Below are 22,252 nucleotides of genomic sequence, written 5' to 3'. Positions count from 1 at the left end.
TGGTTTGGTCATTTAGAGAGAATGGATCAAAGTAGAATGACATGGAAAGCATATAAATCTATAGGGGAAGGAAGGCGGGGTAGGGGTCGTCCTCGAAAGGGTTGGAGAGTGGGGGTAAAGGAGGTTTTGTGGGCAAAGGGCTTGGACTTCCAGCAAGCGTGCGTGAGCGTGTTAGATAGGAGTGAATGGAGACGAATGGTACTTGGGACCTGACGATCTGTTGGAGTGTGAGCAGGGTAACATTTAGTGAAGGGATTCAGGGAAACCGGTTATTTTCATATAGTCGGACTTGAGTCCTGGAAATGGGAAGTACAATGCCTGCACTTTAAAGGAGGGGTTTGGGATATTGGCAGTTTGGAGGGATATGTTGTGTATCTTTATATGTGTATGCTTCTAAACTGTGTATTCTGAGCACCTCTGCAAAAACAGTGATAATGTGCGAGTGTGGTGAAAGTGTTGAATGATGATGAAAGTATTTTCTTTTTGGGGATTTTCTTTCTTTTTTGGGTCACCCTGCCTCGGTGGGAGACGGCCGACTCGTTGAAAAAAAACTGTATGAAAGATAATATTCAGAGAGCAGAAAGGTTATTGAGATGATGTGGTCAATTAAAAAGGAACAAAAGAGGGTGTATAATTTTGGGGAGGATGGAAGGTACAGATTTCTCAGGAAGGGTTCGAAGGAGGGTACATAACTTTTAAGTGGCAGGGGCCTGAGTATCCTGCAGGCATATATAAGAATTAGATTGGAGTCAATGGAGGCAAGTGGTTTTTAGAATTTGATATGCTGTTGGAGTGTGAGAAAATTAACATCTGTAGATAGATTCAGGAGGTGCCATTTGAAATGTGATGTCCATGCACTTCTGACAAGATAGCCACCAAATAAATAACAGATAACTGTAAAAGATTAATAAAAATATATGCAAATGGGAAAGGAGAAATGATATATAAAAATAACAAAACAACACTTAAATTACACAGAATGAAATTTCAAAGAAAGGGAAATTTGGTGGAGATAATCTGTCTTTCTTTGTCTCAAAACATGCAAGAAAACAGGTATGTCTTGCTACTTCTACTTACACTAAAGCACACTACATATACAGTAGGGCCCCACTTATATCGTGGGTTAGGTTCAAGGCTACTGCCGTAAAGTAGAAATCGCCGTACAGTGAATCACATCTTTCTTCATTTATAAATGCATATGCGTAAATGCTTCCAAACATGTTGATGCTATCATATATTAAGTTAGTAATAGAACTAGGCATTAAAAATAATAAAAAAAGAAAATGCACATACAGTATACATATTACTCACCTTAAAATATGTGTAGTCTTAATGTAGGTTGAGAGGTGAGTATTTATAGTAGAAAATCAGGTGTGATAGCTCACCCGGTTACCCCACATACGCGAGATATACAACTTAAACTTGAAGCACCTCAGAACGATTATTATTATTATTATTATTATTATTATTACCATCAACATATCTTGTTCACTTAGTTTAATAATTTCTAACAACTACCCTTAGATGCCATTGCAAACGAGAGAGACACAAAGTGTAAACAAACAGGTGAACGCATATTAATACCTGTCGGGTTATGGTTCATACATGTTCATTTCTCATATGTTTGTGAAGCTTTTACCACAATACAAACACCTTACAATGTGTACAAGCTTTTGAGGCTGTTGATCATCATAAAGAATTTGATATTGTTTATTTAGATTTTAGTTAGGCTTTTGATAGAGTACCGCACAAGAGACTGTTAACCCTTTCAGGGTCGAGAGGCCCTCTCCTAAACTTGTTCTCAGGGTCAAAAATTTTTCAGGAAAAAAAAAAAATTATTTTTTTTTCTTATGAAAAGATAGAGAATCTTTTCCCGGTCATAATGACACCAAAAGTATGAAATCTGATGGAAAACTTATGGAATTATGCTCTTGCGAAATTAGTGGTCTCGACAATGTTTACGCATCGCCGATTTCGTCCACTTTGAGCTCTATTTTCGGCCAATTCCAGTGTACTAGTTGGCAAAAATCATACCTATTTAGCTAGAACTCGAATGAGTACAAGAAACCACCCATTTACCGATTTCAACTATCCAATGAAGTGGTCAGAAATTAGCAATTTTGCCAATTTCACACAAATTTCAAAAGATGCCAATTTCCAAATAGGGTCCAGAATAAACAAGAGAGACATTCCTGGCACTAAAATAACATTTCCTCTGTTCATTAGTCATGTCCCCAGGCCCCTCTTCCATTTCTTTTGCTTTCCACTTTGAATTTTTATTCTCACAAAAAATAGAAGATTTACTGTTATGCAGACTACTGCATTAGTGTAGAAATGGTATAAATAATATCAGTGCACTTGTGAAAGAATATTAGACTTGCCAGTTAATGTGTATTGGACGCGTGGCATGATTTGTTTACTTTTGAACTTTGGCAAAAATCGAACATTTCTGCTACTTTGAGCTCAATTTCAAGGTACTTTTCATTGTGAAACCAATCACAATCATCTCAATTTCTGTAATATGCCTTCCATTCTATAAAATGAGACCAGGAAAACTAGAATACAACCATAAATACCATACGAAAATACAGTGCAAAGTTGATGTTTTAAACAAAAAACACGGTCAAAGTTTTTTTTCTCATTACGCACTGTGTGCAGCAGGATTTTTTTTATACTGTGCACACTGACCACAGAGACCCATTCTTTCATATGTAGGCCTACCAGCTTTCTTTTGCTAGATTTGAAGGCGCTAGAATTTAGGCATATTAGTACGTCAATAACCCTGGTGCGTAAGCCATACTAGTACGTTGCAAACCCTGAAAAGGTTAAAAAAAGTGGGAGTTCATGGCACTGGAGGAAAAGTACTGTCATGGATCAAGTCATGACTCACCAATAGGAAGCAGTGTGTGCATAAATGGGGTTAAATCCGAGTGGGGATCTGTAACAAGTGACGTTCCACAGGGATCAGTCTTGGGCCCATTGTGGTTTATAATATATGGACCCCCACATTTCAGAAGCTGCGACTTTCATGAAATCCGACTTTCAGCAACTTTTTTTCATCAAAATATAGCCTCGCGGTTCGTGATTGGCCTCATGATTCGTCCGTTGTACAGGACACGTCCATGTGGCCAGGCGTACACAAAGGCTCACACACAACATTCAGAGAGTCAGTGTGGCACGATTTGTGGGCAAGTGACCATCACCCCACGGGTTCATACGATACATTTCATAATAATCCATTGTTTTTTGTGCTTGCAAGTGCTAAATAAGCCACCATGGGTCCAAAGAAAGCTCATAGTGACAGCCCTTTGGTAAAGAAGAAAAGAAACATGATAGAATTCAAGAAAAAACTTGTAGCAAAGTACCAAAGTGGAGGAGGAAGAGAGAGGGGAGAATGTGCCTTTTTCAGTGATTCAACGATATTTACAGTACTAAAGCAGCAGGTATCGATGAAGGCTATAGTGCCAGCCAGCGATAAAGTGTAGCATAAACAGTGTAGCAAGTAAGTTAAGTGATTAAGCAATAGAAAAACGACACGAAAGTAACTCTCCAATGTCGTTCTAGGTGTATAGGGCCACTGAACATAAGTCGCCTTGCTATCATCCACCACCCTAAACCTCTGCCAGCATCTCCTCCATCAAACTAACTAATTAAACTAACATCTCCTCCAAGGTAAGTGTAAATATTTCTTGCATATAAATTAAAGTGTAAATATCTTTTATTTATAAATTATGTACATTATTTGTTATAGGTAGTAGGTTGGTAGACACCGGCCGATTCCCACCAAGGCAGGGTGGCCCGAAAAAGAAAAACTTTCACCATCATTCACTCCATCACTGTCTTGCCAGAAGGGTGCTTTACACTACAGTTTTTAAACTGCAACATTAACACCCCTCCTTCAGAGTGCAGGCACTGTACTTCCCATCTCCAGGACTCAAGTCCGGCCTGCCGGTTTCCCTGAATCCCTTCATAAATGTTACTTTGCTCACACTCCAACAGCACGTCAAGTATTAAAAACCATTTGTCTCCATTCACTCCTATCAAACACGCTCACGCATGCCTGCTGGAAGTCCAAGCCCCTCGCACACAAAACCTCCTTTACCCCCTCCCTCCAACCCTTCCTAGGCCGACCCCTACCCCGCCTTCCTTCCACTACAGACTGATACACTCTTGAAGTCATTCTGTTTCGCTCCATTCTCTCTACATGTCCAAACCACCTCAACAACCCTTCCTCAGCCCTCTGGACAACAGTTTTGGTAATCCCGCACCTCCTCCTAACTTCCAAACTACGAATTCTCTGCATTATATTCACACCACACATTGCCCTCAGACATGACATCTCCACTGCCTCCAGCCTTCTCCTCGCTGCAACTACCCAGGGAGGTACTACCGTCCTGTCAGGTGAGTGTAAAACGAAAGCCTGTAATTGTTTTACATGATGGTAGGATTGCTGGTGTCCATTTTTCTGTCTCATAAACATGCAAGATTTCAGGTACATCTTGCTACTTCTACTTACACTTAGGTCACACTACACATACATGTACAAGCATATACAGTGGTCCCTCAATTATCGTCCTTAATCCGTTCCTGGAAGTGAGACTATTATCGAAATAGACGATTTTCGAATCAATTTGCCCCATAAGAAATAATGTAAATCCAATTCGTTCGTTCCAGACACCCAGAAGTATCAACAACAATTTTTTTTTACCTGAAAGATAGATTTACATGCACAAAAGAATGAACATTCAACATGACAGTTACCTTTATTGAAGGCTGTTGTTGATGAATGGAAGACAGGGAGGAGGAGAGAGGGAAGAGAGGTTATTGTTTGGAAGGGGAATCCCCCTCCATATAGACTCTAGGTCACCTCAGGGGTCACTTCTCTAGCATAAATATAGATTTACATGCAGAAAAAATGCCAAATAATTGTAAAGCACTAATAAAATGTATAAATGAACATTGGTAATAGGGGTAGTTGATGAGCGGAACGGTCTGCCTAGTAGGGTGATCGAAGCTAAAACATTGGGTAGTTTCAAATTTAGGTTGGATAAATACACGAGTGAGAGGGGTTGGATTTGAGTCGGACTTGCACCTGAGCTTATTGCTTGGGTAGTATTTGTTCTGTTAGTGGGTTGGATTTGTGGGTTGGATTTGTGAAGGACCGGCCTAGTATGGGTCAGCAGGCCTACTGCAGTCTTCCTCCTTTCTTATGTTCTTATTGGAGACTTGTTTGTGTGAGGGAGGGATGGCAAGTTTATTGTTGGAGAATATGACACTAATATCAAATCTACTGCTTATTTATCTATCATAATTCAACTAATATGACATAATAAAAAATATTAATAACATAGAATATACTCTAAAATGAATAAAATAAGTCATTATGTATGTCACGAGAGGTGTTGTGTTTTGTTGTTATTGGGTATATAAGGGCCACTGAGAGTAAGCCGTCCATAATGGTGGTGAAGCAGCACTTGAGGCGGTGGTGTTTTCTGTAGCCCTATATAACTCTAACAACATTGGAGGAGTTGGTAGAATCGCTTATTTCCATTGGGGTCCTTTTACCTTATTATTATAATATAAAGGTTATAATATTTTCTTATTATTCTACAATGGAGATAACATCTTATTATCATACTAAAAAGACTATCTACTACACGAGGGTCATTAAGACTATCTACAATACGAGGGTCATTACTAGGAATATGGTAAAATTTACACGTATGTTAGCTAAGAAAATAGAAAATCATTCCCCTCCCTTTCTGTAGCTACATTCATCAGACACCTTTTGGCACTCTTCTTGAACTGGTTCATGCTATGACTGGCTTTGACATGTGCGGGCAGTCTGTTCCATTCCTTTATTGCTGTACAATAAAAGGTGTTTGAAGCCTGGCCACTGACTGTGGGTACTACAAAGTTGTGCTCTCTCCCCCTAGTACTATGATTGCTTTGGTTCCCAACCTTGACAAAATTGACAGCAAGATATTCTGGACATTGTTTGTGAGCAATTTTATAAACATGATTTAGCTTCAGTTGTTTTACTCTGTCTTCAACATTCAGCATATCCAACTGCTGTAATTCATCCTGGCCTACATGTTCTCTTGGTCCCAGCCCCAGGATGAATCTTACGATTTTGTTCTGGGTGATTTGCAGTCTATCTTTCAGTTTTTTTGTCAAGGCAGAGTACCAAGAAGAGCATGCGTAATCCATATGGCATTGTATAAGGGCTAGACATAGGGTCCTGCGAGCCTCAGTAGGTAGACACTGTGTTTGTCTATACAGGAACTTCAGTCTGGCATTCGCTTTCTTTACTACAAGCCGGTGTGTTGAAAGAAAGAAAGTACATCGTTTGTGTGAATAGTGGTGGTGGCTTCTGCTGCAGCCTCCACCACCACTAATACGTACGGCTTCTTTCAGTGGCCCTTATAAACCCAACACCACCACCATCACCACTCGTGACATACGGAATGACATATTTTATTAATTCTAGAGTATATATCATGTTTCTATGTTATTAATATTGTTTATATGTCATATCTGATGAATTGTGATAGATAAATAAGCCGTAGAGATGATATTAGCGTCATATTGAAGCATAATAAACTCGCCTCCTACCTGCCTGCCATACACCAACAAGAGTCTTCAATAAAGGTGTGATGTTAAATGTTCATTTATCCATTTTAATAGTGCTTTATATTTATTTGTCATTGTTTTGTGTATGTAAATATATTTAATATTTTTTTTGTTAATACTTTTGGGTGTCTGAAACGGTCTAATTGGCTTTCCATTATTACTTATGGGGAAAATAGTTTCGCCATTCGTGAATTTCGCCATTCAGCAGACTCTCTGGAATGAATTAATCATGAAACTTGGGGGGTCCACTGTATATGTATACACAGTGATCCAAATTCTCTCCTATTTTTCCAAATAGTTCCTCTTTTTATATCCTTTCATCTCCATCGGGAGGTGGAAAAGAAACTTTCCTCTGCAAGCCACATGTCACAAGAGATGACTAAAATGCCAGAATAGGCTAGTAACTCCTCCTATATAAATTACTGAAAAAAACAGGAAAAACTTTATAAAGCTAGGATGTCTGAATGTGCATGGATGTAGTGCACTTGATAAGAAAGTGATGAGCGCCAATGTTATGAATGAAAAGAAGTTGGATGTCTTAGCCCTAAGCAAATCAAAACTGAAAGGGGTAGGGGAGTTTCAGTGGGGAGAAATAAATTGGATTAAAGCAGGAGTATATGAGAGTTAGAGTTAAGGAAGGGGTAGCAATAATGTTGAAGGATTAGTAATGGAAGGAGAGGAGAGAATATAAATGTATAAGTTAAAGGCTTATGTAGATTAAAATAACGGTCAGATGCAAAATGTGGGCTATAATAAGTGTGTATGCACCCGGAAAAGAGAGGAGTGTAGAGGAGAGAAATTTTGGGAGATGTTAAGAATGTGTTTAGGAACTTTTCAACCAAGTGAGAGAGTAATTATGGTAATGGACCTAAATGCTAAAGTGGGAGGAATGATTAGAGAGGGTGTGGTAGGTAAGTTTGGGATACCAGGTGTAAATGATAATGGGGGGCAGTGGCTGCGGCTTTGACTTAACTTGGTACAGAAAGGGGTTTGGTAATAGGTAATACACATTTTAGGGAGAAAAGGATAAGTATACAAGATATAATATAGGGTGTAATGACAGTAGTTTGTTGGACTATGTATTGGTAGATAAAAGACCAATGGACTGATTTCAGGATGTGCATGTTTACACAGGGGCCACAGATACATCAAACCATTTTTTAGTTGTAGCTACAGTGAGAGCAAAATGTAGATGGGATACAAGGAGAAGGGAATCAGCAAGTAAGAGAGAGGTGAAGGTTTATAAACTAAAGGAGGAGGAAATTAGGGTAAAATATAAACAACTATGGAAGAAAGATGGGCTAGTGAGAGTATAGTCAATGAGGATGAAGAGGTATGAGGTAGATTTAAGAATGTAGTCTTAAGAGTGCTTAGCAGAAGTTTTGTGGTTACACAAAAGTGGGTGCGAAAGGGAAGAAGGGCGATTGGTGGAATGATGGGTAAAGTGAGTAGACAGAAAAAGTTAGCACAAAGTAGCAGTGATACAAGGAGGGAGGAGTATATGGATAGAAAAGAGAAAGGTTAAGAGAGTGGTGAAGGAATGTAAAAGAAGAGCAAATACGACAGTAGGTGAGATGCTATCAAAAAATTTTGAGAATAAGAAAAAGTTTTGGAGTGAGATTAATAAGTTGAGAAAGCCTAGGGAATGAATGGATTTGACAGTTAAAAATAGGAGAAGAGAGTTATTAAATAGAGAGTTAGAGGTATTGGAAAGACAGAGAGAATATTCTGAGGAATTGTTCAATGTTGATGAAGATAGGGAAAATGTGATTTCGTGCATTGGGGAGGGAGGTATAACATCTTTTAGGAGTGAGAAAGAACCATTTGTGAATGTGTTGGAGGTGTGTGAGGCAGTGGGTAGAATGATGGGGTACAGCAGTGGAGAGTGAGAGGATCAAGACAGAACTGTTAAAAGCATGTGGGGATATATAGTTTTGGAGTGATTGATGCTTTTATTTAATAAATGTATGGAAGAGGATAAGGTGCCTTATACCTTTCAAGAGTTTCACTACTCTCAGAGCCCGGCCATAGGCCAGGCTCGTCTGGTGCTTGCCTGGTCAACCAGGCTGTTGCTGCTGGAGGCCTGCTGCCCCACATATCCATCACACCCTGTTTGATCTGGCACTTGTTTATTTCCTATCTCCATGCTCTTGTTTATTTCCTATCTCCATGGGAAAGTGGAACAGAATTCTTCCTCCGTAAGCCACGTGTGCCGTAAGAGGCGACTAAAATGCCGGAAGCAAGGGGCAAGTAATCCATTCATACTAAATTTAAAAAGAGAAACGTTTGTTTTTCTTTTTGGGCCACCTTGCCTCGGTGGGATATGGCCAGTTTGTTGAAAGAAGAGGTTTTTGCTGCATTTATGGATTTGGAAAAGATGTATGATATATGAACACAATGTGGCAGATGTTGCAAATGTATGGGATAGGAGGTAGGTTACTGCAAGCAGTGAAGAGCTTTTACTAGGAGAGTGAGGCTTAGGTTTGAGTATGTAGGAGAGAGGGAGATAATTTCTCATTAAAAGTACACCTTAGACAGGGATGTGTGACATCCCCATGGTTGTTCAATATATCTATAGATGCGGTTGTAAGAGAAGTGAATACTCGGGTATTGACGAGGTGTGGGATTAAAAGATAAAGAATCTAACACAAAGTGGGAGTTGTCACAGTTGCTTTTTTGCTGATGACACTGCTTTTGGGAGATTCTGAAGAGAAGTTGCAGAGGTTGGTGGATAAATTTGGTAGGGTATGAAGAGAGGGAAATTATAAGTGAACATAGGAAAGAGTAAGGTGATGAGGATAACAAAAAATTTAGGTAATAAAAGATTGGATATCAGATTGGAGGAAGGAAGTATGAAGGAGTGAATGCATTCAGATATTTGGGAGTGAACTTGTCAGCAGATGGGTCTATGAAAGATGAAATGAATCATAGAATTGATCAGAGGAAAAAGGTGAGAGGTGCACTGAGGAGTCTGTGGAGACAAAGAATGCTCTTATATGGGTGTGAAGCATGGGTGGTGAATGCTACAACAGGGAGAAGGCTGGAGGCAGTGGAGATGTCATGTCTGAGAGCACTTTGCAGTGTAAATATAATGATGAGACTCCCTAGTTTGGAGATTAGGAGGTGCGGAGTTTTTAAAAGTATTATCCAGAGGGCTGAGGACGGGTTGTTGAGGTGGTTCAGACGTTTAGAGAGGATGACACGAAATAGAATGACTTGGAGAGCGTATAAATCTGAAGCAGAAGGAAGGTATGGTATGGGTCACCCTAGGAAAGGCTGGAGGGAGGGGATAAAGGAGATTTTTGTGTGTGAGGGGCTTGGACTTCCAGCAAGTGTGCGTGAGCATGTTAAATGGGAGCAAATCAAGACAATAATTTTTAATGTTCGACATGCTGTTGGAGTGTGAGCAAGGTAACATTTATAAAGGGATTCAGGGAAACTGGCAAGCCAAACTCGAGTCCTGGAGGTGGGAAGTATAGTGCCTTTGCTCTGATGGAAGGGTGACGACATATTGCAATTTTTAAACTGTAGTGTAGGCATGCCTCTGGCAAGGCAGTGATGAATGGAATGATGAAAGTGTTTCTTCTTTTTCAGGTAACCCTGCCTTGGTGAGAAACGGCCGATGTGTTAATAAGAAATAATAATATAAAAGAACGTAGAAAGCCATCAACTGAGGATGAATAGAAAATAGTCGAGCAACCATCAATAGGAGAAAAAACTCGAGCAGTCATCAATGGGAGAAAGAACTTAAAGTACATTTTACAACTACTGAAAATAACTAACCTGTACCAAATGAGCTACGTGCTGTGAACTTCGAACTCGTACAAATCCATCAACATTTATCACTCCATTACTAGAGTCATAGTTTAGTTTTTCCCCAAAGAAGAGAAGGGGATAAGTTGGAACCATGGAGCTGTCGTGTATGAAAACCTGCAGGAAAAATTTTATGAGCACTGTATAGTAAACTTAAATTATTGTATATCACATCAAAATATTAAATTTACCTAAACAGTTTTTTATTTTCTAAGAGAAATTGGTATCTTGTGCTTATTGTAGGGATGTGCCAAAATATTGGTATCAGTAGGTACCAACCAATTGTGAAAGTACAGTGGTACCTTGAGTTTCGAACAGCTCCCAACTCGAACAATTACGTAAGTGTATTTTTGTAAGTGGTTTTGTAAGTGTATTTTTGGGGATCTGAAATGGGCTAATCTAATTTACATTATTTCTTATGGGAACCAAGTCGTTCAGTATTGGCTCTTGAACAGCCTTCTGGAATGAATTAAGTTTGTAACTCAAGGTACCACTGTAATGGTACCAGCATAGGTAAGTATTGGTTAATTTTGGTGGCATTATTACTGGCCTTTGAATACTGAAACTGGCACAAGACTGGATATTGTCCCATCTCTAATTTAGTATTTAATATAGATTGTCAGTTTTTAGTAGATGCAGCACACACCACCTATTTTTGGATCACATTTCAGGTACAGTAGACCCTAGATTAACATGAGGGTTACATTCCTGAAAGTCTTAACTTTATTTCAATTAGCATTATTCAAAGTGAATAACATATGAGAAAAATAGGGTATGTTCCTCTTGGGTCTTAATTAGGAAAAAACTATCTTACCAGAACCTTAAATTCTGGCTGCTGTTGCTTGTTGATATGCAAGTGCATGGAGAGGTTAAGGGGGCCTTACCCATCTTCAGAAAAAGTGGCAAAAATTAAACATTTCTGCTACTTTGAGCCCCATTTCAAACTACTTTTGGTCCTGAAACCAACCAAAATCATCTATATTTCAGTAATATGTCTTCCATTCAATCGAATGATACCAAGAAACAGGCAATAAAACCATTACAGGAAACAAAGTCACTATTTTAAACCAAATATATGATCAGAGTTTTGCTTTTCCTATCATGCACCAAGTGGGGCAGCGATTATTTTTATAGGATGTACACACACCAAACAGGCCCATTCTCTCATATCAAGGTCAAAATTTCACTCATAGCTTATCTAAGTAAGCCGAGCTCACGACATAGAATTAAGCAAGAGATCCTGAGCTCAAAGTCGTGGTTCTAATTGTACGTGATGGACAGCAAAAGGGTAAATATCTGTCAGTATCTCTTTAACACCCAAGGTCAATATTATGTTTAGAGTTTTATTTTGGAGGGCACTATGGTGAGTGTGGAGGATATGTCTGTAACTGGCTCTGAGAGTTGCTCTACTCTTAAAACCCAGTCTGGAGTCTGGTTGCACTGTGTATTACTTAGTCAAATAGACTGTTGCTTCCAGAAGCCAACAGGTACAAGATCAATAAAGAAAAGCTTGCCACTGTGTCACCAGATTCTTATGCCTTTTGAATCACCCACCTTGTGAAGTAATGAAAATTTTAAATTAACATGGAGGTTGCTGTAGATACTGTACCTCTAACAAGGCTAAACTTTTTCTCCAGGGCTCACCTGGTAGCCATCAAGTAACTGAAGGAAACCATTTTTTCATGATCATTAGCCTGGAATTCATCTGGTCTATAATGTAGTGGCCATTTATTAATTACTTTTGTTGATACTACCACAAAGTTGCCTTAAACAACATCTTTCTCAAAATACAGTTACATCCACTCAGACTATAAAAATGTCTCTATTCTTTCCCTGCTACTTCCCCTTCATCTGTGCAAGTCTTCCTGGTTTCTGCTACAACTTTTTTGCTGATGATACTGTGAAGCACAGTATCATCAGCAAAAAATAACTGTGACAATTCTCATTTTGTATTTTAATTCACAAAATTTAATCCCACCCTTCTCTCCAATACACTAGCATTTACCTCTTTACAACCCCCATCTATAAAGGTGTTAAAACAATCATGGTGACATTACACATCCCTGTCTAAGACCTACTTTTACTGAAAAGTAATCTCCCTCTCTCCTACACACCCTAACCTGAGCATCACTATCCTCAAAAAAATTCTTTACAGCATTTAGTAACTTACCACCTATTCCATACACTTGCAACATCTTCCACATTGCTCCCTTCCCTATCCACCCTATCATAAGCCTTTTCTAAATCCATAAAAGTAACAAAAAATTCTCTACCTTTATCTAAATATTCTTCATTTTTATGCTTCAATGTAAACACTTGGTCTACACATCCCCTACCCATCCTAAATCCTCCTTGGTCATCTGCGATCCTGCTCTCCATCTTACCTCTAATTCTTTCAATAATAATTCTACCATACACTTTACCAGGTATACTCAAGAGACTTCTTCCCCTATATTTTTTACATTCTTCTCTGTCACCCTTCCCTTTATATAAAGGAACTATACACACTCTCTATCAACCCCAGACTTCTTTCTTAGTAAGTCATGTGTGTCATAAGAAGCCACTAAAATGCTAGGAGCAAGGGGCTAGTAACCCCTCCTCCTGTATAATCTACTAAATGTAAAAGGAAAAACTTTCGTTTTTCTTTTTAGGTCATCTTGCCTCGATGGGATATGGTCAGTATGTTGGAAAAAAAAATAATAATAAAAAATAAATAAATAAAATAAATAAAATAAAATAAATAAAATACAATAAAATAAAATAAAAAAAATAAAAAAAATAAAAATTAAAAAAAATAAAAAATAAATAAATATATATATATACATATATATATATATATATATATATATATATTATATATATATATATATACATATATATATATATATATATATATATATATATATATATATATATATATATATGTCGTGCCGAATAGGCAGAACTTGCGATCTTGGCTTAAATAGCAACGCTCATCTTGACATATAGGACAAGTGAAAATTTGTGTATGCAATAATTTCGCCAAAATCATTCTGAACCTAACGAAAAAAATATATTTCACTGTGTTTGTTTAGTATTAAATTATTGTAAACAAATCTAAAATATAATTAGTTAGGTTAGGCGAAAATAAATTGTTCTTGTTATAATAAGGTTAGGTAAGTTTTCTCAGATTCTTTTGGTACAAAATTACAAACTTTTACATTAACATTAATGAAAAAAATATATCTTTAAACGTATAAGAGAAAATTTTAGAAAGGACTTAATTTTAAATGAGTTCTTGCTAATTGACCAGTTTTACATATTCGGCACGACATATATATATATATATATATATATATATATATATATATAATATATCTATATATATATCTATATATATATCTATATATATATCTATATATATATCTATATATATATCTATATCTATATATATCTATATATATCTATATATATCTATATATATCTATCTATCTATATATATCTATATATATCTATCTATATATATCTATCTATATATATCTATATATATATATCTATATATATATATCTATATATATATTTTCAACAAGTCGGTCGTCTCCCACCGAGGCAGGGTGACCCAAAAAAGAAAGAAAATCCCCAAAAAGAAAATACTTTCATCATCATTCAACACTTTCACCACACTCACACATTATCACTGCTTTTGCAGAGGTGCCCAGAATACAACAGTTTAGAAGCATATACGCATAAAGATACACAACATATCCCTCCAAACTGCCAATATCCCAAACCACTCCTTTAAAGTGCAGGCATTGTACTTCCCTTTTCCAGGACTCAAGTCCGACTATAAGAAAATAACTGGTTTCCCTGAATCCCTTCACTAAATATTACCCTGCTCACACTCCAACAGATCGTCAGGTCCCAAGTATCATTCGTCTCCATTCACTCCTATCTAACACGCTCATGCACGCTTGCTGGAAGTCCAAGCCCCTCGCCCACAAAACCTCCTTTACCCCCTCTTTCCAACCCTTTCGAGGACGACCCCTACCCCTCTTTCCTTCCCCTATAGATTTATATGCTTTCCATGTCATTCTACTTTGATCCAATCTCTCTAAATGACCAAACCACCTCAACAACCCCTCTTCTGCCCTCTGACTAATGCTTTTATTAACTCCACACCTTCTCCTAATTTCCACACTCCGAATTTTCTGCATAATATTTACACCACACATTGCCCTTAGACAGGACATCTCCACTGCCTCCAACCGTCTCCTCGCTGCTGCATTTACCACCCAAGCTTCACATCCATATAAGAGTGTTGGTACTACTATACTTTCATACATTCCCTTGTTTGCCTCCATAGATAACGTTTTTTGACTCCACATATACCTCAACGCACCACTCACCTTTTTTCCCTCATCAATTCTATGATTAACCTTATCCTTCATAAATCCATCCGCCGACACGTCAACTCCCAAGTATCTGAAAACATTCACTTCTTCCATACTCCTCCTCCCCAATTTGATATCCAATTTTTCTTTATCTAAATCATTTGATACCCTCATCACCTTACTCTTTTCTATGTTCACTTTCAACTTTCTACCTTTACACACATTCTCAACCTCATCCACTAACCTTCGCAATTTTTCTTTAGAATCTCCCATAAGCACAGTATCATCAGCAAAAAGTAACTGTGTCAATTCCCATTTTGAATTTGATTCCCCATAATTTAATCCTACCCCTCTCCTGAACACCCTAGCATTTACTTCTTTTACAACCCCATCTATAAATATATTAAACAACCATGGTGACATTACACATCCCTGTCTAAGACCTACTTTTACCGGGAAGTATTCTCCCTCTCTTCTACACACCCTAACCTGAGCCTCACTATCCTCATAAAAGCTCTTTACAGCATTTAGTAACTTACCACCTATTCCATAAACTTGCAACATCTGCCACATTGCTCCTCTATCCACTCTATCATATGCCTTTTCTAAATCCATAAATGCAATAAAAACTTCCCTACCTTTATCTAAATACTGTTCACATATATGCTTCAATGTAAACACTTGATCTACACATCCCCTACCCACTCTGAAGCCTCCTTGCTCATCCGCAATTCTACATTCTGTCTTACCTCTAATTCTTTCAATTATAACCCTACCGTATACTTTTCCTGGTATACTCAGTAAACTTATTCCTCTATAATTTTTACAATCTCTTTTGTCCCCTTTCCCTTTATATAAAGGGACTATACATGCTCTCCGCCAATCCCTAGGTACCTTCCCCTCTTTCATACATTTATTAACCCTTTCAGGGTCCGTCCCGTAGATCTACGGCTTTATGTTTAGGGTCCAAACCGTAGATCTACGCCATGAGCTCAGCTCACTCTGATAAACTGTGAGTGGTACATTTGGGCCTAGATATAAGAGAATACATCTATGTGGTATGTGTGCACCACATAAAACAGATCCTGCAGCACACTGTGTATGAGAGAAAAAAACTTAAATCATGATTTTTCGATTAAAACAGCAACTTTGCAGTGTTTTTTTCGTATGTTTTTTATAGTTGTATTTGCGATTTCTTGGTCTCATTTGATAGAATGGAAGACATATTACAGAAATAGAGATGATTTTGATTGGTTTTAGCACTGGAAATGGCTTGAAACTGAGCTCAAAGTAGCGGAAATGTTAAATTTTGGCCGATATTCAAGAGTAAACAAACGACCACACACGTCTAATACACGTCAGCTGGTGGGTCTAATATACATTCACAAATATGGTGATGATATTTATACAATTATTACAGTATTGCATAACAGTAAATCTTCTATTTTTTGGTGTGAACAAAAATTCATTATGTGAATAAAAAATCAAAATGGAATTTATTTGTAAAGCCTCAAAACATAACTAATGAACAGAGGAAACGTTAGTTTAGTGCCAGGAATGCCTACATTGTTTATTCTGGACCCTATTTTGAAATTGGAATATTTTGAACTTTGTGTTAAATTGGCCAAATTAACAATTTCCGATCACTTTATTTTGTAGTTGAAACAGTTGACTTGGCGATTTCTTGTGCTCAATCGATAGAATAGAAGTAATACTAGTGAAATAGCTAAGAATTTGGTTGATTGGAATAATGTAATTGGCCTAAAATGGGAGTCAAAGTCGGCAAAATCGCCGATTCGTAAATGTCGCTGACACATCAAAATTCGCGAGAGCATAATTTCGTCAATTTTCCACCAAATTTCGTACTTTTTGTTTTATTACCTTCACAAAAAGATTCTCTACGATTTCATAAGAAAAAATAACAAATTTTTTTTTTGAAAATTCTTGGACACTGGTGCGTGACTCCAGATTTGGGCCTTGGACCCTGAAAGGGTTAAACAAAAGTACCAACCACTCCAACACTATATCCCCCCCTGCTTTTAACATTTCTGTCATGATCCCATCAGTTCCAGCTGCTTTACCCCCTTTCATTCTACGTAATGCCTCACGTACCTCCACCACACTTACATTCTGCTCTTCTTCACTCCTAAAAGATGGTATACCTCCCTGGCCAGTGCATGAAATTACCACCTCCCTTTCTTCCTCAACATTTAAAAGTTCCTCAAAATATTCTCGCCATCTACCTAATACCTCCCTCTCCCCATCTACTAACTTCCCTACTCTGTTTTTAATGGACAAATCCATACTTTCCCTAGGCTTTCTTAACTTGTTTAACTCACTCCAAAATTTTTTCTTATTTTCATTAAAATTTCTTGACAGTGCCTCTCCCACTCTTTCATCTGCTCTCCTTTTGCACTCTCTCACCACTCTCTTCACCTTTCTTTTACTCTCCATATACTCTGCTCTTCTTATAACACTTCTGCTTTGTAAAAACCTCTCGTAAGCTACCTTTTTCTCTTTTATCACACCCTTTACTTCATCATTCCACCAATCACTCCTCTTTCCTCCTGTCCCCACCCTCCTATAACCACAAACTTCTGCCCCACATTCTAATACTGCATTTTTAAAACTATTCCAACCCTCTTCAACCCCCCCACTACTCATCTTTGCACTAGCCCACCTTTCTGCCAACAGTCGCTTATATCTCGCCCGAACTTCCTCCTCCCTTAGTTTATACACTTTCACCTCCCTCTTACTTGTTGTTGCCACCTTCCTCTTTTCCCCTACCTCTTACTCTAACTGTAGCTACAACTAAATAATGATCTGATATATCAGTTGCCCCTCTATAAACATGTACATCCTGGAGCCTACCCATCAACCTTTTATCCACCAATACATAATCTAATAAACTACTTTCATTACGTGCTACATCATACCTTGTATATTTATTTATCCTCTTTTTCATAAAATATGTATTACTTATTACCAAATTTCTTTCTACACATAGCTCAATTAAAGGCTCCCCATTTACATTTACCCCTGGCACCCCAAATTTACCTACTACTCCCTCCATAACATTTTTACCCACTTTAGCATTGAAATCCCCAACCACCATTACTCTCACACTTGATTCAAAACTCCCCACGCATTCACTCAACATTTCCCAGAATCTCTCTCTCTCCTCTACACTTCTCTCTTCTCCAGGTGCATACACGCTTACTATAACCCACTTTTCACATCCAATCTTTATTTTACTCCACATAATCCTTGAATTTATGCATTTGTAGTCCCTCTTTTCCTGCCATAGCTTATCCTTCAACATTATTGCTACTCCTTCTTTAGCTCTAACTCTATTTGAAACCCCTGACCTAATCCCATTTATTCCTCTCCATTGAAACTCTCCCACCCCCTTCAGCTTTGTTTCACTTAAAGCCAGGACATCCAGTTTCTTCTCATTCATAACATCCACAATCATCTCTTTCTTACCATTTGCACAACATCCACGCACATTCAGACTTCCCACTTTGACAATTTTCTTCTTATTCTTTTTAGTAATCTTTACAGGAAAAGGGGTTACTAGCCCATTGTTCCCGGCATTTTAGTTGACTTTTACAACACGCATGGCTTACGGAGGAAAGATTCTTATATCTATCTATCTATCTCTCTCTATATATATATCTCTCTCTCTCTCTCTATATATATATCTCTCTCTCTCTCTCTCTATATATATATACATATCTCTCTCTCTCTCTATATATATATATATATATATATCTCTCTCTCTCTATATATATCTCTCTCTCTCTCTCTCTCTCTCTCTCTATATATATATATATATATATATATATATATATAGGGAGGTACCACCTCTAGAACTGTCGTAGGGACCCTCATCCTCAGAGAAAAGAATAAACTTGCTTCAGGAAAAACTCAAGGTTCTCCCTGAAGCTGTTTGAGAATTTTCTCCTACCACCCCCTATATTTCAAGTATGTTTTATTTAGAGACAAAATACATTGGCCAAACATTAACAAAAATACAACAGAAAGTAAAACAACATAGGTAACTCAGAGCTACATCTCGAATACTTCGTCCAGCTCCCCTGTGATGGGCCGCGTGCCCAGAATGCTGCAGACAAAGTTTTCTTCTTTAGGCAAAGTTTTCTTCTTTATTTACAACCATGACATCTCGGTATTAACCCTTTAACGGTGGGAGATCTAGGAAAAAAAAAAAAGTGTGTGGGGGTGGAAGATTTAAAAAAAAAAAAAAAAAAAAAATTCTTACAGATTGATAGAGTTTGTCTTTCTGAATCGAATAAGATTAAAATGAATGAAATCTGATTAAAACTTGTGATTTTACTGAGTGTTGAAGTTGATGTAAAATGATTGCTAATCAACAACAGCATTAAAGTGCCAGCAATGATTACATTTTACAATTTGACGTACACGATTGTTTTTCTCTCCATAGGGAAGTGGAACAGAATTCTTCCTCCGTAAGCCAAAAGAGAAACTTTCATTTTTCTTTTTGGGGCGCCATACCTCATTAGGATGTGGCCGGTTTGTTGAAAGAAGACTTGCTCTTTTTTAAATGCTTTTATGTTTAATGCTATATATAAATACTAATTTTTAGACATGTTTCAAGGTGTTTTAGCACTTCAAACATTGCTTCACTTGAAATAATCAGTATATATAAAGAATGACTGGTTTTAATTAATTTTTTTTCTATTTTAGTCTTCTAAAGCTATGTACAAGAAATAATTATAACATTATAATTGTTTCCCAGTGTAATACTCCTCAAAACATGGAAATATTGATACACTTTACTGGGTTATATGTTCAGTATACGTACTTTAAAACTGTTACTTTATCGTATTTTTTCTACTATTTTGGTCTCCTAAGGCTATGTATGACTGCTTATAATATTACAATTATTTCATAGTGTATTACTCATCAAAACAATGGGAATTATTCACACTGACTTTACTGGGTTATTCTGGGTTATATACCTAGTGTGCGTTGTGGCTGAATTCCACCGTTAGTATCATGAAACTGTAATAAATTTTGACTGAATAAGTCATCTTTGAGTCACTTGCACACTGTTTGCTGGTAGGGAAGCTGGTGGTGGAACAACAGCTCCTGGTTCCTTTGTTTACTTTTGCTAGTGATGCGAACTAACACATAAGACACAGTCATCCCTAGTAGCTAACCCTTTGAGGGTTGGTCACGTACTTGTACGCATAAATTCTAGTGCCTTCAAATTGAGCGCAAGAAAGCTGTAGGCCTACATGTGATAGAATGGGTTTGTGTGGTTAGTGTACACAGTAGGAAAAAATCTAGGCAGCTGCACTGCATTGTGGGAGTGGTAATTCAGTGTGTCTTTGTCACCAAGCCAAGTGGTAAGGAAGACCTCACTCTTCCTCGAACTGAGAATATTTTCTTCCCAAGTGATAGTTCTAACACAGATTGAAGTGTCACTGAAGATCGATCGGTTGGTCGGGCGGGCGGGCAGTCAGTCAGTCAGGTGTCTGTCTGTCTCACAGGTATACATAAATACAATTATACATAGGGTAAATTACCTAGGATAACCCAGAAAAATTCAGACTGGCAAATAATATTATCAGGACTCAGATGTGACTCACTGCGTCCAGTACCAGGACCTGCATACTAGTATGTCGGACAGTTAAAGGGTTAATGATGCTAAAAAATCTTTTATTTACTTTTCATGATGATTTTATTGGTTATTATAATTATTTTCCCCCCTCCTACTTACAAGCGAGGATGTTTTTAGTGTTTATCATTTTTCTTCTTTCTTTATATTTGTTAGTTTATTTGTCTATTTTATATTTTTATTTGCACACCATATTACAGCTGCATACTCCAGCTTTGGCCTAACTTTTGTCAACAGTTGTAGGGATTTCTCCATTCACATATTAGAGCATTATTTTGAAGTTGTGCTAGTATAGTACATACATAATTCAACTGTATATATGTGACCTGATTATTAAATGTATATGTTTAAGCAAAGAGTAAATAAGCTGAAATAAAGTAAATGAATTATTAACCCTGGATTACATAAAAGAAATATAATAAAACTTTAGCTGTACTGTATAATAATTTACCTGTGATGACTTAATTTTTTCTCTGTATATCAGCCATGGATGCTCAAATTTCCTTTCCTTCTCATTCACTGACTTTGGGTGCAATGCAACTCGCTTTTCTTGTGCTGTTCGAATCCTCACTGGTTTATGGGGACTAGGTCGCCCACTGTTTGGCAAGACTCGAGCTACATTAGGGTAAAGGCCTGCAGTGATGATAGCTCGCACTAGAGCTAAATTTTCAGAATTACGGTTGACTTCACCTGTTGGGATATGGTTTACTTGTAGTGTATTTGTACATAACCACATCAACACCTAAGCCTCTTATGTCAAATATTACTAGCACACTGTTGGGAGAGATAAAGTTAAGCTAGAGCATAATTTAGGTCATTTGACTGAAGTTTTACACTAGTTTACAGGTCATAAAAATTGTATTAAAATAGAGCTGTGTCGAATGACAAAAATTCTGAAAAATTTAACACATTACTTGGAAGCAATATAGTGGAACCTCGGCTTACAAGAGAGACAGAGAGAGACAGAGCGAGAGACAATAGCACACTGATGTTGCCATTCCTACTCATCTTGAAATGATGTTCTTCAAGCTATGCATACAGACTAGTACCTCTGTACTAGTATGTGCAATGTACAGACCTCAGTGGAAACATGCAGACCCCATCAACTTCATAATGGAAAATGAGGACACCCTTCTGCTTCAACACAACTATCAACATATCATAGTTGTTGGTGACCTCAATCAACACCTTATATAGAGGGGCTTTGATGACCTTCTTGAAGTATTTGACATGAGAAACTTTATTGATTTCCTTACTCACATCTCTGGCTCCTCCCTTGACCCAGTGGTGAGTGATCTGGCAGAAGGCATAGTCTACACTTGTTAACTCCTCGGCTATGTTGGATCGTCTGAACACAAGGCTGTTTTTACAGCACTTAAGAACCCAACAAAACGAGGTGAGGAGTCCACACACACAACCTGGCTATGGAAAAGAGGTAATTGGCCAGCCCTTTGCTCTGAGCTCGCCACCACCGATTGGAATGCTCTTCTCCAAGGGGATGTTGACAACCAAGTGAAGGCCTTCACTGGACACATCCTCAATCTACAACAAGAACACATCCATCACCGGCAATATGTGATGAAGCATACAGATCAGCCTTGGTTTGGCTTTTGTTGTAGAGAGGCTGCTACTGCTAAGTACAAGGCATGGTGAAGGTATAAGAGACATCCTGTAGGCATATGGGTGAAGTTCAAAAGTGGGTCATCGCTAAATGGAGGTGTACACAAAAAGAAAGCTAGCATCCGGTAGAGTAGGCTTCAAAACCTGGTGG

The 22,252-nt window shown here is 37.7% G+C and overlaps 1 protein-coding gene across 1 annotated transcript in view; it reads right to left on the bottom strand.

Annotated features, from left to right (window-relative positions):
* Positions 1 to 22,252, bottom strand: part of LOC128687418 (ATP-dependent DNA/RNA helicase DHX36) — a gene marked incomplete at its 5' end in the record, with an annotated part of 271,669 nt that overhangs the window by 48,500 nt on the left and 200,917 nt on the right. Inside the window, 2 exon segments of the mRNA XM_070092756.1 lie at positions 10,417 to 10,563; positions 20,933 to 21,171. Coding sequence (XP_069948857.1) covers positions 10,417 to 10,563; positions 20,933 to 21,171 — 386 coding nt within the window.

This window comes from Cherax quadricarinatus, chromosome 40 (assembly GCF_038502225.1).
Source record: "Cherax quadricarinatus isolate ZL_2023a chromosome 40, ASM3850222v1, whole genome shotgun sequence".
NCBI classification, from domain to species: domain Eukaryota; kingdom Metazoa; phylum Arthropoda; class Malacostraca; order Decapoda; family Parastacidae; genus Cherax; species Cherax quadricarinatus.
Note: the sequence above shows the minus strand (reverse complement) of the source record. Positions and strands in the feature narration are given on the sequence as shown.